Genomic DNA, 16,739 nt, shown 5'->3' on the forward strand with positions numbered 1-16,739 from the left:
GATCTCCTGACCTCGTGATCCGCCCGTCTCGGCCTCCCAAAGTGCTGGGATTACAGGCTTGAGCCACCGCGCCCGGCCACCACTCTGTTTTTCAAAGCCTCGCCGTGGCTATGTGACATTGCTCCAGCCACTCCCCTTGTGGAAGCCTCAGTTTCCTTGTCTGTACAGCAAGGACCACAGTGATAGGCCACATTTACTGGGCGCCTCCGTGGCTTTTGGGTGAGCACTTGCCACACATCGTCTCATTTTATCAGGAGGGACGGGTAGCCCAAGCACCTTGCGCAGGTCATGTGGCTGGTTCCTGGTGGGGCCAGATCACACCCGGCCCTGCCCAGGGCGATTGTCCTCTTGCCTCTGCGCTGGCCTCATGGCCTCGAACTGTCTCTCACTGATGGCGGGGCACAGGATCAGAGCTTATGTGCTTAGGGCACCCCGTACCCAGGACCTGGGATTTACTCCGTGCTTGGTGAGTGAGATCTTTTGTCATTGGATAAGAGAGGACAGAGCTGAGGGAAGGGAGCAGTCGGGGAAAGCTTCCTGAGGGAGGTGCTGTTGATGCTGAGCCTTGGCACATGGGCCAAGCAGATGTACACAGAGAGGGCAGGTGAGGTGGGAGGAAGGGGCTGTGCAAAGGCCGGTGGGGAGAATCCCCACCGTCTGGTGCAAATCCCTGGCAGGGTGGGGAGCAGAATCCGCACTGTCTGCTGCAAAGGCCTGGCGGGGGCGGGGGCGGTGCGCAGAGGGAGGATCCACACCGGCTGGTGCAAAGGCCTGGTAGGGGAGGTGCAGAGGGAGAATCCACACCGTCTGGTGCAAAGGCCTGGTAAGGGGGAGGCACAGAGGGAGAATCCACACCGTCTGGTGCAAAGGCCTGGTTGGGGGGAGGCGCAGAGGGAGAATCCACACCGTCTGGAAAATGGCCAGTCTGCCCTGTTGGCCCAGCAGAGGACTCACAGAATGTAAGGTGGTCTGTGGGTGTGGTTTTGTGTGTGTGTCTTTTTTTTTTTTTCATATAAAGGCTTTGTTTTTAATGTTTTATATATATACAAATTTTAAGAGATAGGATCTTGCCGTGTTGCCCAGGCTGGTCTCAAACTCCTGGGCTTACTTGATCCTGCCTCCTCCGCCACTTAAGTAGTGACCAGGGGCTTTATTTATTTGTTTATTTTTTTGAGACGGAGTCTTGCTCTATGGCCCAGGCTGGAGTGCAGTGGCGCCATCTCGGCTCACACCAAGCTCCGCCTCCTGGGTTTTCGTCATTCTCCTGCCTCAGCCTCCCAAGTAGCTGGGACTACAGGCGCTGCCACCACGCCCGGCTAGTTTTTTGTATGTTTCAGTAGAGACGGGGCTTCGCTGTGTTAGCCAGGATGGTCTCGATCTCCTGATGTCCTGATCCACCCTCCTCGACCTCCCAAAGTGCAGGGATTACAGGAGTGAGCCACCGCGCCCGGCCAGGGGCTTTTTTTTTTTTTTTTTTAGAGCAGTTTTAGGTTTGCAACAAATTTGAGAGGAAGGTGCAGAGATTTCCCGTATCCCCCCCGCACCCCCCCACAGCCTCCCCCCACTATCAACTCCCACTCCAGGGCGGCGCGTTTTGTGACGGTGGATGAAGCTCCACGGACATCTGATTGTCACCCAGAGTCCATAGTGTACTTTGTAGGTGTGTGGGGCTTTTGGCCAGAAGACTGTTTCGTTTGTCTTTTAAACAATTCTCAGTTACTCGGCTGCCCTAAGACCCAGCAGCCTTTGCATAAGGATCTGAAGACGCGCCAGGCACCAAGTCTTGCCGGCCGTGCCCCGCAGTCCCCACAACACGCCGCGCCCTGACAGTAGACGAAGCCCCTCTCTCTCACCCTCTCGGGAAGTCGAGTGTGGTGACTGGGGCCGTGAGCTGTCTCTGCCGTGGCTGTGCTGGTGTCTCCAAGGAATCCGGCTCTGACGGGGAGGGTGTGGGTGGTGCGGGTGGCAGACCTGCGGGAAACCTCTGGGAGGCTGCCGCACAAGTCCGGGTGTGAAGTAGCTGGAAAAGAATAGAGCAGCGACCATCCTGGCTAACACGGTGAAACCCCGTCTCCAGGCAAAACATTAGCCAGGCGTAGTGGCTGGCGCCTGTAGTCCCAGCTACTTGGGAGGCTGAGGCAGGAGAAGGGCGTGAACCTGGGAGGCGGAGCTTCCAGTGAGCTGAGGTCCCACCACTGCACTCCAGCCTGGGCGACAGAGCGAGACTCCGTCTCAAAAAAAAAAAAAAATAGAGCAGCAAAATCGATGCGCCGCAGCCGGCCTCTAGAGGAGAGGGGAGGAGAGGAGAGGGAGAGGGGGCCAGAGCAGGGGACGGCTCACCTCTCCGTCCTGAGCAGGGGACGGCTCACCTCTGCATCCTTCACCCCGCCCGAGGGACGTGCAGGCTGTGCTGTAGGAGAATGTGACCTGCCAAAACCGGCTCAGACGAGAGGGAAGGTATCCGCAGACCAGTCACCGTAGAATGAACAGGAAAGGGTCCGAGGAGCTTTCCCCACCACCCTCAGGGAGGGCAGGCCTGGGGTCTCAGTGGTGTCACAGAGATGTCCCGGGGCTGAGGCAATGAGGGCCCGACGCGGGATCCCTTGTAGACATCACCCCACCTAGCCTGGAGATCCAGGCGGAGGTGCAGGAGGGAACAAGAATGAGGTTTTCAGGCCAAGAGTGAGGGGTGAAGCGGCCACAGAAAAGGGCAGTGAAGGAGCTGGTGGAGGAGTGGAGGGGTTGGCGCTGTGGGCGTCTTGAGCCGGGAGCAGAGCAGAAAGGCGAGCAGGAGAGGGCTCTGCAGTAGGGCCAGGTGGCGGTGTTGGTTTCAGAAGCAGCCGTGGGCACCGGGGCAGCAGGTGCTGGGTACCCCTGGCACCTGCCCTCAGGGAGCATTGTGCCCAGGAGCAGATGCAGAGCCCCAGGAAGGAAATACCAGTAGAAGTGATATCACCATGCTCGTGACGTGGTGACAGAAGGTGCTGACCGGCCGGGAAGTCAGCCCTGCCATGGGAAAGATGGGGTGTGGGCCTCAGGGAGAAGCTGACATTTGAGCAGACCCTTGAAAGGTGAGACCAAGCCAGGCAGGTGGAGGAGTGAGCCCAGCCTCTCAGAGAGAAAGACCAGGCCTGGCCGGGGCAGGTGGAGGAGTGAGCCTGGCCCCTCAGAGAGAAAGACCAGGCCTGGCCAGGCCTGAGCCTGTCGGTGCGTCAGGAGCAGCGCAGTGCACAGCGAAGATCCAGGCCAGCTGGAAGGAGGGGGCTTGCAGAAGTGCTGGAGCCAGATTGGGCCCCATGGTGCCTGGGGAGGAACCTGGAGTTTGGATTGAGGGGCAGCAGGCACGTGCAGTGGTGGCAGTTTGGACAAGGAGGTGATGAACTGAGTTGCTTTTTGTTGGTAAGAACAGTTTTATTATGATTCCCATAGAGTACAATTCTCCCTTTTAAAGTGCACAGTTCAGCGCCTGTAATCCCAGCTCCTTGGGAGGCAGAGGCAGGAGAATCCCTTGAACCCAGGAGGCGAAGGTTGCAGTGAGCCGAGATCGTGCAGTTGCACTCCAGCCTGGGCGAGAGAGTGAGACTCTGTTTCAATAAATAAGTAAAAAATGAAGTATACAGTTCAGTGGTTTTTAGTGTATTCACTGATTTATGCAGCCATCACCACAGTCGATTTTAGAACCTGTTCTTCATCCCTAAAGAAATGCAGTGCGTCTTCAGCAGTCCCTCCCTCCCTCCCTCCCTGCGCCCGGGTCCCTGGGAAGCTCTGATCTGCTTTCTTTCCCGGGGTGTGCCTGTTGTGGGCAGGTGTATAAATAGAATCACGCGCTGTTCTGCATCGGGCGTGTTTTACCACGCGTGCCGTGTTCGAGGGTCATCCCTGTCGCGGCTGAACTTCACGCCTGGTTATGGCTGAGTCGTGTTCCATTACGGTCATGGATGGACCACAGTTAGTTCATCCGTATGGACATCTGGGTCGTCTCTACATTTTGGCGGTTATACCTGATGCTTCTGTGAACATTTGGGTGCCCATGTTTGCACGGACAGACGTATGTTTTCTCTTGGGTTTATGCTTAGGAGTGGACTTGCTGGTTCTTACAGGAGTTCTTGGCTTAACCTTTTGAGGAACTGCCAGGTGTTTCCCACGGCGGCCCCACCTGTGGTGCCCTGGCACCAGCCCCCCGCTTCTCCTGGTCCTCACCAGCACTTGTTTTCCGAGGCCGGCACAGTGGGCGTGAGGTGCTGGCTCCCTGTGGGTTTGGGCTGCCTCTCCCAGACGGCCATGAGGACATCCTTGCTCGTGCCTATCAGATGTTTGTCTGTCTTCGTTGGAGGAATGCCTGCTCAGATGCTTTGCCCAGGTTCTAACTGGGTTGTTTGAACTGAGTGACTTTAGGAAGATGAGTTGGTGTGTGGTGTGGGGAGGCACTTCCAAGAGGCAGGGTGGGAGCCAGGATCATGGTAGGAGGAATGGGGAGAAGAGAGTGAGGGTGGAGGGGTGGGAGGGAGGAAAGGGCCGCAGCCCTCCGTGCTGGAGGGGGTGGGTCGGGGGGAGATGGCTGGTCTGGGCACCCCAGGGCTCCTCCCCTGCCCCGCAAAGGCAGGACCACATGGGGTGTACGGTGGCTCTGAAGAGGCCGTGGAGTCAGGCTGAGAAGGAGTCACAGGATTTGGTGAAAAGTCAGGGAGGGTGTTTGTTAGCCGAGTGGTTAGAGGATGACTGTCGGGGAAGGAAACGAGGTGGCTGATCCAAGCCGCAAGTACACGGGAAGGAATAAGAGACAGAGGTGAGGGAGAAAGCAGGTGGGTGCCAGAGAAGTTTCTGGGCAGGGAGGGCCGTGGAGGGCCAGGAGGAGTTGCTTCCGAGAGCGCGGGGGAGGAGGAGGTGAGATTGGCAGCAGAAGAAAGGGGATAATTGGCAGGCAGGCCTCCAGAGGGGTGGGCGGGACTTCATAACAACAATAATAACAATCATTTGTGCTAATTGGATCTCTGGAGGGCCGGGGGCGAGGGGAAGGCACCCCTGCCCGTGCTGCAGGTGCTTCCTCTCTGGAGTGGAGGTCAGAGCCAGGTGAGTGAGCACCAGCAGAGGCTGGGAGAGCTGAGACCCTGGCTGAGAAACAGAGGCGGGCAGGGAGGCCGGGACCCTCGTTTCAGAAGATGTGAAATTCCCAGCCTTCTGGTCGATCCCTTGAATAGCCTAGGGTTTTCTTGAGAGCAAGTGGGGGGCCTTCTCCTAGGGAGCTGGCCTGGACCCTGAGAGCTGGGTCAGGAGCTGCCTCAGGCCCCCCGCAGCTCCTGGGGCCCCCGCCTCTCCCGTCGCTCCCCCCTGCGGATGAGGGTCCTATGCTCGCGCCATGAGGTCCTGGGGGTAGGGCCTGATGGATTAGGACACAGGCCTCAGCAGGGGCTGAGAGCATGCCTGGGGGGACAGGAGAGGAAGAGAACTGGGGAGCACGGAGTGAACACCCGTCTTAACCCTGATGAGTCCTCAGAAGCCTCCACTCAGTCCCCACACAGGCACCTGCCCTTCCCGTCCCTGCTTTGCAGAGGAGGCAGCTGAGGCTCAGCCATTTCTGAGGGTGGCAGAGCCGGTGATGACGCCAGGGACTGGCACCGTGGCTGCCCGTTGCTCACAGGGGCACAGCGCTGTCACCCAGACTGTTTGTTTCACATCTCCCTGGTAGGTGTGGGCCCCCCCTCTCCTCGGAGAGGAAGTTGGGATGCAGAGCACTATGGGCCCCGTCCCAGGTCGCCACGGTGTGGCCTTCCTTCCCGCCTCCCTCTGAGAAGAGCCTCCGGACCCTGAGCTCTAGCTCCTGCCGCTTATCCCTCCTCTGCTGCCCCCAGCCCCTCTGGCTGTGGAATTTGTGGACCCTTATGCAAAAAGGCAGGAAGAAAGTGTCTTCCTTTCCTGGAGGTCTCTGGGTGGGCCAGGGTGTTTTGTGTTTGGCATTTCACCCACAGGTGAGTGCAGAGCCCCCCAAGCCCAGGCTGTGAGCCCCCAGCACTGAGCCCTTGTGCTCTTGGACCCCACTTACAAAATGCAGGTCAAAGGTGAAGTGACCAGGAATTCCAGGGCAGCAGCTGCTGAGCACAGAGCCCCGGGCTGGGCCGCTGCCCAGGCCTTGCCCCAGGTCCCTGCCTGCCCCTCCCTCCTGGCGCCATTCCAGGTGCTCAGCCCCTCTGCTGCGCCTCCCTGGCCCGGCCATGGCCTGGAAAGTGTGCCCCAAACCCTGGCACCCTCATTCCTTTACATCGGGGTCAGCAAACTTTCTCTGCAGTGGGCCAGATAGTAAATATTTTAGGCTTTATGAACCAAGAGGGGAAATGAAGGCTACTCTTGACGTAGGTATATGGCTGGCCGTTTAAAGTGTGACCATTTGAACATGTAAAAGGCATTAGTATCTGGAGGCAGTTTGAGGGCCAGCCCCCCCCCCACAGGGCCAGCCCCTCCACGTCTGTAGGCTGCCTCACTTCCGTCCCCCATCGGGCTATCACTGTGGCAGCAATCATGCTGTGTGCCCGTTGTGGGCAGCGCAGGCCTGGCTGGCAGCAGATCGCTGCTGAGTGAGAGGTGATCTCTGCTGGCCTCTGGGCGGGCCACTGTGTGGTGGAGAGGAGGGGTGTGGAGGGCAGACTCTCCCACCTCCCCCATCCACAGCCTGGTCAAGGCCTTGGCCCTGCAGGAAGCTGGCCCGAGGTGGAGGCCAGGGGAAGGCTCTGAGCTGGGAAGTCCCTGCTTTTATTGAGTTATGCGATAGAGTTTCACTGGAAGGACGTTATCACCACTTGGCAAACAGGTTTCAGCCGAGAAGAGGTGAGGAGCAGCCTCCGCCACCTCCTCAGCCGCTGGTTGCAAACTGCTCTCTTCCCTTTTTTCCTTGTACTTTTTTTTTTTTTTAACTTTTCCTATAGTGTTGATTCTTATGCATATTTAATGTTCAGGGTGTTGTAATTAGAAAGCCTGTACAATTTTTAAAAGCTTATTTTCTAATAGAGGTACAATTAATGTATTACAACATTTGATTTTTCTTTTTCTTTTCTGTTTTTGAGACGGAGTCTCGCTCTGTCACCCAGGCTGGAGTGCAGTGGTGTGATCTCAGCTCACCGCATCCTCTGCCTCCAGGGTTCAAGCGATTCTCCTGCCTCAGCACCCCCCCCCCCGCCCAGTAGCTGGGACTACAGGCACCAGCCACCACACCCGGCCAAGTTTTGTATTATTAGTAGAGACAGGATTTCACCATATTGGCCAGGCTGGTCTTGAACTTCTGACCTCGTGATCTGCCTGCCTTGGCCTCCCAAAGTGTTAGGATTACAGGCATGTGCCACCGTGCCCCGCCAACATTGGCTTTTTTACAGTGTACAATTCACTGGTTTTTAATATATTCACAAAGTTGTGAATATATTAAATCATCACCACTATGTAATTCCTGAACATTAGGCTGGGCGCAGTGGCTCCCCTCCTCTGGCAGAGTCTGAGAATTAGGTTGACATAAAACAGAATAATAGGAGAAAAGCTTATGAATGTTATTTTATTTATTTTTTTGAGACGGAGTCTCGCTCTGTCGCCCAGGCTGAAGTGTAGTGGCACAATCTTGGCTCACTGCAAGCTCCGCCTCCTGGGTTCACACCATTCTGCCTCACCCTCCCAGGTAGCTGGGACTACAGGCGCCCGCCACCTCGCCTGGCCAATTTTTTGTATTTTTGGTAGAGACAGGGTTTCACCCTGTTAGCCAGGATGGTCCCAATCTCCTGACTTCATGATCTGCCTGCCTCGGCCTCCCAAAGTGCTGGGATTACAGGCGTGTGAGCCACCGCGCCCGGCCGGGAATGTTATTTTTGCAGGTACATGGGAGACTTCGGAAAGGGAAGACCTCTCGAAGCGGTTAGGCCTGAGGGCTTCTATGCCAAAGAATAGCGACTGTGAAAAAGTCACTAAAGGCCTTGGGGAGGCTGAGGGAGATAAGGGTTGGTCTGTGCAACTGTCTCTCAGCCTCAGCTCCCGGAGCTGGTGACGAGGACATCCTCTTCGTCTATGGGGAGGGCGTGTTTCACGTGGGGTTTCGTCTGCTTTCAGGAGGAAAAGGGGAGGCCAGAGCACCCTTCTTGTATCTGCTGCTGCCCCCGTGCCTTTGGGGCTGCACTGGCGTGGCCTGTTCTGTGCCGTGGCCTTCACCGCTGGCCCCCCAGCACCCAGCCATCTACCAGTTCCGACGCGTCGCCCCAGCCGCTGTCCAAAACACCCCTTTAGGCTTTTCCCTTAATACAGACATAATTACCTGTGATTAAAATATTAGGAAAATGAATAGAAGAAAAACGTTGAGCTCACTCTCGCTCTTGATGCTGGGTGTGGGAGGGGTGCCAGCTTGCATTCTCTGGCTGGCTCCGTGGAGGAGGGGTGACTCTGCCCATCTCCCCGGCATGGTTCTCATAGGTTCCTCACCGTTCGGAACCTCGCTGTGATGGAGGCTGTCTCTGCAAGAAGCGTTTCCTGAGATTTGGGCTTTCCTGTTGGTAGCCTGTGGAGAGGTAGAGCTAGCCTGGTCGGGCTGCAAGCATGTTCACGGCAGTTGAGCCTGAACTCTTCCATCCGAGGGACCCGAAGCCCGAGGGGGTCTGTCCAAGGGGAGGTCTGCCTGTCCTTCCGCGTGGGTCTCACCTCTTCCTGAGACGGGTCCGGGGAGGGTCTGAGTGTTGGGATTGGCTGGCTGGTCTCAAGCCTGTGCTTTGCCCGGGCCCATCTGTTTGGGTGCTCACCCACCTGTGCATGGTGCTGCCCTGGGTGCTAGGGACATGGGTGTTGGGAGGACAGGCCAGCTAAGCAGAGACAGAGAGTGGCAGGGTAGCAGGCGTTAGGAAGAGAAAGGCAGGCGGGTGGAGCAGGTGGGGACCCTGAGGAGGTGGCCCTCACCTGGAGTCCAGAGGCGGCAGCTGGGAGGACCAGAGGAGAGCGCTGGGCAGGGGCGGGGTGGAGGGAGCCGGGGAGCGCTGGGCAAAGGTGGGGTGGAGAGAGCGGGGAGCGGCGGCTTCTGGCAGGGCTGCCTTCAGTGCCTCCCGTTTCTGGAGCTGAGTCTTCTGGGAGTCTCTGTGGCTCTGTGCCCGGCACAGACGCTGCTGGCTGTTGCCGCCGGTGCTGCCCTCCACGTGTGGTAGGGGACCCGAGGGTCTGGGCCTGCTGGCCTCATGTTCCGCATCCATAAGACAAGCGTCAGAACAGGGTCCACCTCTAAGGGACCCCTGTGCTTCAGATGACCCGCAGTCCTCCCGGCGGGAACCGCCCCACACACCTGCAGCCTCTCCCGCAGTCCCCAGCATGCCCGGCCTTCAAGCCGCTGCCCGCCCCTTCCCCTCCACGCTGCCCATCCAGGGCCTGCTCTTGGGGTGCCTTCTTTCTGAGGGCCCACCCCAGCCTCCCCAGCAGAGCTGCCTGTCCCTGTCTCCCCCCAGAACCCCCTCCCCATGCGCTTCCTTCCTGCTGTCTGTGAACCTTGGGGGCCAGACTTCGGCTCTCCCGGTGACCCTTATTTCTCCTGGCGACTCTTGTTTCTCCCAGTGACCCCGTGTCTCCCAGTGACCCTGTGTCTCCCAGTGACCCTTGTCCCTCCCAGTGACCCTGTGTCTCCCAGTGACCCTGTGTCTCCCGGTGACCCTCGTCCCTCTCGGTGACCCCGTGTCACCTGGTGACTCTTGTCCCTCCTGGTGACCCTGTGTCTCCTGGTGACTCTTGTTTCTCCCAGTGACCTCATTGTCTCCCGGTGACCCTGTGTCTCCCAGTGACCCCGTGTCTCCCGGTGACCCTCGTCCCTCCCGGTGACCCCATGTCTCCTGGTGACTCTTGTTTCTCCCGGTGACCTCATTGTCTCCCGGTGACCCTGTGTCTCCCGGTGACCCTCGTCCCTCCCGGTGACCCCATGTCTCCTGGTGACTCGTTTCTCCCGGTGACCCCATTGTCTCCCAGTGACCCCGTGTCTCCCAGTGACCCCGTGTCTCCCGGTGACCCCGTGTCTCCCGGTGACCCTCGTGTCTTCAGGTGACCCCGTGTCTGCTGGTCCTCGCAGGTGCTCAGTAAATGAGGACCCTGGAGAGCGCGGCCTGCGTGTTCCCGTGTGGGATTTGAATACACAGTGTCCGAGGCGAGCGTAGTGGTGGGTGGTTCTGGGCATAGACTTGGGGCCTGATGGTCTGGATGTAACCTGTGTCTCTGTACCGCCCCCCAGCCTTTCCCTTCTCCCCTTCCCCGCAGAGAGACCTTGGGCCTCTGTTTCCTCATCTGCATAATGGGGACAGCAGTCAGACCTACCCAGAGGGCTATCACGGACCCCAATCCACTCACAGTTCGTCAGCCGTTTAGAGCAGTGCCTGGAACCGTGGGGTGGGGTGACCAGGGGCCGCCAAGTGACCCGCATGGTGTATCTGTGCACGTGAGTTTATTTAAACAGGCACATCCTGAGTTCTCCTCACTCTCATGCCCTTCCTGAGGGTTGACAGCACCCTGCCGTGGGGCTGGCTCCCTTCTGTGCCCGGATAGTGGTGAACTCTTGTCACTGGAGGGACTCGAGAAAATTGGTTCAGGTGGGTTGTGCCAAGGAGGTACTTCGTTCCCGCGTGCTGGTCTGCAGACCCCGGCCGGGAATGAGGTGCTGGATGCCGGAGGAGGTTTCCTTAGAGCCGAGCGCATTCAGCCCAAGGGGGCCTGGCCTGGGTTTCTCTTCCGGTGTTGAGGTTGTTGGTCGCTGTGCCTCACCAGGAGTCCTCCCCACCTGGGAGTGAGGTCACACCAGGGACTGGGGCCAGATGGCCGGAGAATGGGCTTGCTAATGGCTGGTCGAGCGTTGTGCCCGCCTCCACCTCAGTATGCAGCTCTGATAAGACACAGCATTGAAGACTCGAAGAGGGGCTGCGGCTGGCGGCCGGCCTCTCCTGCCGAGAGAGAGGAACGCGAACGTCCACAGGAATAAATGGATGGATGCTGGCATTGAAGCTGGAGTGTTCACAAGGCCTGACGTGGAAGCAGCCCACAGCTGTCTGGCAGCGATGGGCGGGTGTGTGGGCCACCGTGGCCGCCGTACGGTGGGGTGGGGTCAGCCCGAGAGAGGAGCGGCAGCCGCAGCACCGTGCTGTGTGGAAGAGCCAGACACGCAGGACAGATGCGGCCCCTCTCCTGTGCAGAGCACACGGCAGCGAGTCCCGAGGGACAGAAAGGAGTTGAGAGGCTGCAGGGCCCGGTCAGGGGAGTGCATGGTGACTGCCGTGGGCTCGGGGGCTTTTTGAGGTTGTTGTAAAGTTGATTGTGGCGAAACTGAATATACTAAATAGCACTGCATCGTACACTGTACATGGGGGAATGTTGTGGCAGGGGGATCGCATCTCAGTGAAGCTGTTTTAATAAAAAAGTGTGGGCCCTGGGGCGTGAGCCCTGATCTGGTCGTGGGAGGCCGTGCCTCCTGGGACAGGTTTCTTGTGGCTCCTGCTGGAGGCTTCCCCGAGAAGCCAGGTGGCTACAGCCCCTGCCTCCTGCAGGTGCCGGGGGATTCGGGGAGCCAAGCCCCAAATCTCTGCAGTGGGAGGTAGGAGGTTTTTTTTGTTTTAAGGCTGGTCAAGTGAAGCAGTTGGCGTGGAGAAGGAACAAAGAGATCCGTAACTGCCAGTTAGTTGTAAACACCGCTGCACTCAGGCCGGCAGGACGTTTTTTTTAAATTGCCCTTATTTGGCTGTTGAAGTTGGCAGCCCTGCGTCTGCCCCATGGAGTTGAGCTGAGCCGCTCCTGGTTTATGAAACCCCGGCGTGTGGAAAGCTGGGAGGGCACGTTTGCCATAGCTCCACCTGGCGGTGCTGCCCTTCCCTGGGCTGTGTGAGGGTTCGGGTTCCTGCCGCGCCTGCAGGAGGGTGGGGGAAGGGCTGGGAGGGCTGCCTCAGAGCCTGTTTCATTTTTTTTTTTAATTATTTGTTTATTTTATTTTATTTTAAATTTAATTTTTGAGACAAAGTCTTGCTCTGTCGCCCAGGCTAGAGTGTGATCTCTGGTCACTGCAACCTCTGCCTCCCGGGTTTAAGCAATTCTCCTGCCTCAGCCTCCTGAGTAGTTGGGACTACAGGCCCCTGCCACCACGCCCGGCTAATTTTTATGTTTTAGTAGAGATGGGGTTTCACCATGTTGGCCAAGCTGGTCTTGAACTCCCGACCTCCAGTGATCCACCTGCTTTGGCCTCTCAGAGTGCTGGGATTACAGGTGGGAGCCACCACAACCAGCCAGGGAGCCTGTTTTAAAAGAGAGATCAGGGTATGAACCCTTCAACAACTGAGGCGCGTGGCAAAGGCTCTGCTGTCCGCTTTAGCTGCGTGTGTGCGTGGCACAGGTTGGTGGTGTGTGTAGAGACCCTGACGGTGCGTGTGGCACGGGTTGGAAGTGTCGTGTGTGGAGACCCTCAGGCACCTGCTGCCCTGTTTCTGATGTGATGGGTCAGTGTCTGCCAGGGGTGTGGGGACTCCAGTCCCTGTTAGGCACGAGCATCACACGTACACTGTCTCGTGCACACCTGACAGTAACATGTTCTCCATCTTGGCAGTGAGGAAGCTGAGGCGTGGAGGTGGGGTTGTTCACCGCGGGTCCAGCTCGGGCGTGGTGGGGCTGCGGTGGGAGCCGGTGGTGGTTGTAGCCCGTGTGGGTCCTTGAGTCCGTCCCGCAGCTGTGTGAGGCCTTGGCTGGCCCCTGCAGTGGGGAGCAGCCAGGCCAGCTCCAGGCCAGTTCTTGGTGTCCTGGGGTAGGCGCTGTGTGCCTTGTCTGCCGGGCGCTGTACCTGCCACGCCGGGGTCTGCAGGCCGCCTCCCTGCAGGGCCCTCGGTGCAGCCTGCCACCCCATAAACGCGGTCCTTCCGTCTTATCCCTTCTGACAGGGACCCAGACATGGAGCTGCGGGAAGAAGCCTGGTCTCCGGGGCCGCTGGATTCTGAAGACCAGCAGATGGCGAGTCACGAGAACCCAGGTGAGCGGCCCGAGTCCTTCCCGGCCGACCCCACTGCCTCCCACCTGACCCTGGCTGCCTTTGCCTTTGGGTGGGAGGAAGCCCCCCTTTCCTGTTCTCCCTTCCTGGGGCCCTGGGACTGCCGGGCCCTGGCCTCCCCCCCACCCTGGGCTCTGCCCTCCTGGCTGTAGAGGGAGGGGCTGGTGTTGTGGCTCCAAGTTTCCTTTCTGCTGGACGATCTTGGGGACCCCGGGGGCCCCCTTCTCTGCCTGACTTCCTCTGTCCTTGCCCTTCCAGCCTGGGCAGCACCCCCGTCTGTTGAGGGTGCCCCGTTGCTCTCCCCACAGCCCCGCCTCCACATCCTGGACCCTCTGCTGTGATTCCCGGCGGCCCTGTGACCCTCCCTGGCGGAAACTCCTTAGGGTGGCACAGGAGCGCAGGGAGCCCACAGGCTGACGCTGACTTTTCAGGGAAAGCTGTCAGTTTGGGTTTTGATGTGAAATCCTTCACTCTTTGGACATTGACAACGTATTTTGTTTGTTTAATAAAGCATTATTGGGGTTGAGCAAAACTCATCTGTGGGCTACACGGGGCCTGGGTTTGGTTGCTGAGGCCCCACGGTGACCCCACAGTGGCCGCTGACACCTCACGGTGTCCCTCTTCTCCTGGAGGCCGTGTGTCTGCCTCAGACCTGAGGAATAAGGTGCGGCGGCTTCTCTCATGCATACTTCTCTCATACTGTGTCTGCATGCCAGGCCCCAGGTCCCAGGCCCACGCTGGCCCGGGCTCAGCAGACCTTTTCTGCAGAGGGCCAGAGAGGAAATACTGTGCATCCTGCAGGCTACAGGCCTCACAGATACCACACAGCCACAGTCCACACGGGAATGCAATGCATGGCCACACCTGCGAGGCTCGATGCAGAAAGGTGGCAGAGCTTGCCAGTCCAGGCCAGCGTAGCCGAGTCGTCCCAGAGAAAGACCGGGGTGAAGTTTGGGATCGATGTTGTAAAGCACCTCAGCCCTTTTTTCAGTGATTTCTGAGATCCGTGGATGGAGTATGAGCAGAGGCTCCCTCTGCGTGGGGCTGTGGCAGCCCTGGTCCTGGGGGAGAAACTGGGATGGGGGTTTTGAGTGCACTGGCAGGAGCGCATGCCCGGGGGGCGCACACCCCGGCCCCAGACTGCCCCGCGCCTCAGTGGGTGAGCACCGTCCTGCGCCTCCCCGGGTGGGCGCCGTCCCGCACCGCCACAGCCCTCGAGGCCTGCCCCCGCCTTCTCCCTCGCATACGCCCGGGGCCTTTGAACCTTTTTGAAAATTCTGTGGAAATCTCGAGTGTGTGGACGTAGTGTGAGGAGTCCCTCTTCCTGTGCCAGCGATTCGCGGCACTGCCAGTCCCTTTCTGCCTACTGTGATTCTTTTTCCACAGTGTTGTAGAGAAAGTATCCATCATGTCATTGCGTCTGTAAATTCTCCAACATGTAAGGACTCCTTAAAAAAAAGACCCTACAGGAAGCTGATCTCACCTGACAACATGTCATTTTTTAGGAGCGTCGTCTAATCTAGCCCAGTCCTTGTTAAAATAGCCTGTGGTCTCCAGAATGCTTGTCTTTGAGTAAGTTCATCTTTAATTTTACAAGTCACTCGTAAACTCTCTCTTTGTAGAAAGTAGGTCTCAGGTCCCCTTGTCCAGTCCGCCGCCCCGCTCCCCGCCGGCCCTGCGTCTGTGGGAGTGCTTTTCCCCACTGGGCAGCTGGCTCCGGGCAGGGCCTGCGCCTGGTGCCGTCTCTGGAGCGTCACCCCCGTGTGACACCCTCGCTGGTCGAGGATGGGCTGCGCACGCTCCCAAGCTGCTCTGGCGTCCGGGTAACTCCCGTGTGGGGTCCCGCCTACACGTGTCCCTCCTGCGATATGACAGTCACAGACATTGTGGGGGGGGATGGCGGGGGTTGGCCTGGCCACAGTATAGGTGGGCCCTTTTTCTCTGGCCTCTTGCTGAGGGCTATGGGGGCCCATGGGGCAGGCATCTGGAGAGGAGTGTGCCCTGGAGAGGCGGGGGAGCGTGCCCGGCAGGCAGAGAGAAGAACCAGCAGGGCCGCCAGCCCACCTGGCCCTAGCCTCTTCTGCGGAATTAGTGTCCAGGCCCTCAGCTTACCTCGTGGGGTCCTCAGAGGGGGAGGAGGCCACCGGCGCAACTTTCACTGTCTTGCATGTGAGGAGTGGCCTGGGGAAGGTTGAGAAGGAGGCAGAGAGAACCAGCAGCAGGAGGCGTCCCCCGTGGTTGCCCCACGCCGACCCCAACCCTGCAGTGCCGGGGTGTGGGGCAGGGCGTCCGTGTCGTGTGCCAGAGACGGGAGATGCTGGTTGGAGTGCCAAAGAGGGGGTTGCCACCCGAGCCGGGCTGCAGGCCTTGGGGTAGACGCCGTGTGGACCCTTCCTCAGCTCCTGATTTCTGTGTGTCCTGGCACCTGCTCTGGAAATACATCCCGAGTGTGGTCGCTTCTCCGCACTGTGACCCCAGCCCTGTGGCCTTACAGTCACAGCGCTGGCCTTCCCGCGACCTCTGTCCCTACCCTTGTCCCCTCCTGAGCCTCTTGGGGAGGAGGCGAGGTCCCGGTGCCATGCCCAGAACCCTGTGAAGGTGTCCTGGCTTGATGGGTCTGAGAATCCACCGCCTGCCCAGCCCTGCATGCCATCGCCCCGTCTGCCTCCCAGCTGGTCTCGGGCCCCTGACGCGGCCCCCAGCCCGCGCGGCCCTGCTACAGTTTTCTTCCGCAGAGGGTGTTGTGCGACTCGCACTCTCTCTCTCTTTTTTTTTTGAGACAGAATCTCGCTCTGTCACCCAGACTGGAGTGCAGTGGTGTGTGATCTCGGCTCACTGCAACCTCCACCTCCTTGGTTCAAGCGATTCACCTGCCTCAGCCTCCTGAGTAGCTGGGATTATAGGCACCCGCCACCATGCCTGCCTAATTTTTGTATTTTTAGTAGAGACAGGGTTTCACCATGTTGCCCAGGCTGGTCTCGAACTCCTGACCTTAGGTGATCTGCCTGCCTCGGCCTCCCAGTGCTGGGATTGCAGACGTGAGCCACTGCACCCGGCATGACTCCCCTTTTCTGTCCCCTTCCACCAGCTCTCTGCTCCATGAGATGCCGTCTCAGCAGAAGTGTCCCCATGTCCCCCTCCGTGTGCCTGTCCTTCAGCTTCCTGGAGATCACTCCCTGGGGTGCACAGGCCGCTCAGGGTGCAGACTGTTTAACCAGAGGGTCCTGTCTCGGGGGCCAGGCAAGGCTTTGTTCACGGAGGAAGGGGCTTCGGGCTGCACTGCAGGGGATGTGGTGTGGCTCGAGAGCCCTGGGAAGCCACTGGGCAGTGGAGATGCTCTCAGCTGCTGTTAACAGGGAACCCAGACAGCACTGGCCGTAGCCCAGAAGGACTCGATATGTTCTCAGGCAGCCGGCCTGCAGGCCGGACAGCTCCAGGGCGGCCTCTCTCCTGAGAGCGGCTTATCTCTGGGCTCAGGGCCCCAGGCCCCTCACTGTGATATCGTGGCCACACCAAGGCAGTGCCTCAACCCCAGGCGGTGGGTCCCCAGGAAGCTCCTGCAGTGTCCTGCTGTGCCTCTTCTCTCTGGCACCCCCATATCACCCAGGCTCCATCACCCTGCGGCCGTATCACCCAGGCTTCATCACCCTGCAGCTGTATCACCCAGGCTCCATCACCCTGCAGCTGTATCACCCAGGCTCCATCACCCTGCAGCTGTATCACCCAGGCTCCATCA

General features: G+C 59.0%; 1 protein-coding gene across 1 annotated transcript in view; it reads left to right on the forward strand.

Moving 5' to 3' along the window:
• Positions 1-16,739, forward strand: part of ZNF787 (zinc finger protein 787) — a 48,928-nt gene that overhangs the window by 4,426 nt on the left and 27,763 nt on the right. Inside the window, exon 2 of the mRNA XM_011932569.1 lies at positions 12,897-12,985. Within this exon, the coding sequence (XP_011787959.1) occupies positions 12,907-12,985 (79 nt within the window). The 5' untranslated portion in view covers positions 12,897-12,906. The remainder of the gene's footprint in view (positions 1-12,896; positions 12,986-16,739) is intronic.

Source organism: Colobus angolensis, unplaced genomic scaffold (genome assembly GCF_000951035.1).
Source record: "Colobus angolensis palliatus isolate OR3802 unplaced genomic scaffold, Cang.pa_1.0 Scaffold96, whole genome shotgun sequence".
Taxonomy (NCBI): domain Eukaryota; kingdom Metazoa; phylum Chordata; class Mammalia; order Primates; family Cercopithecidae; genus Colobus; species Colobus angolensis.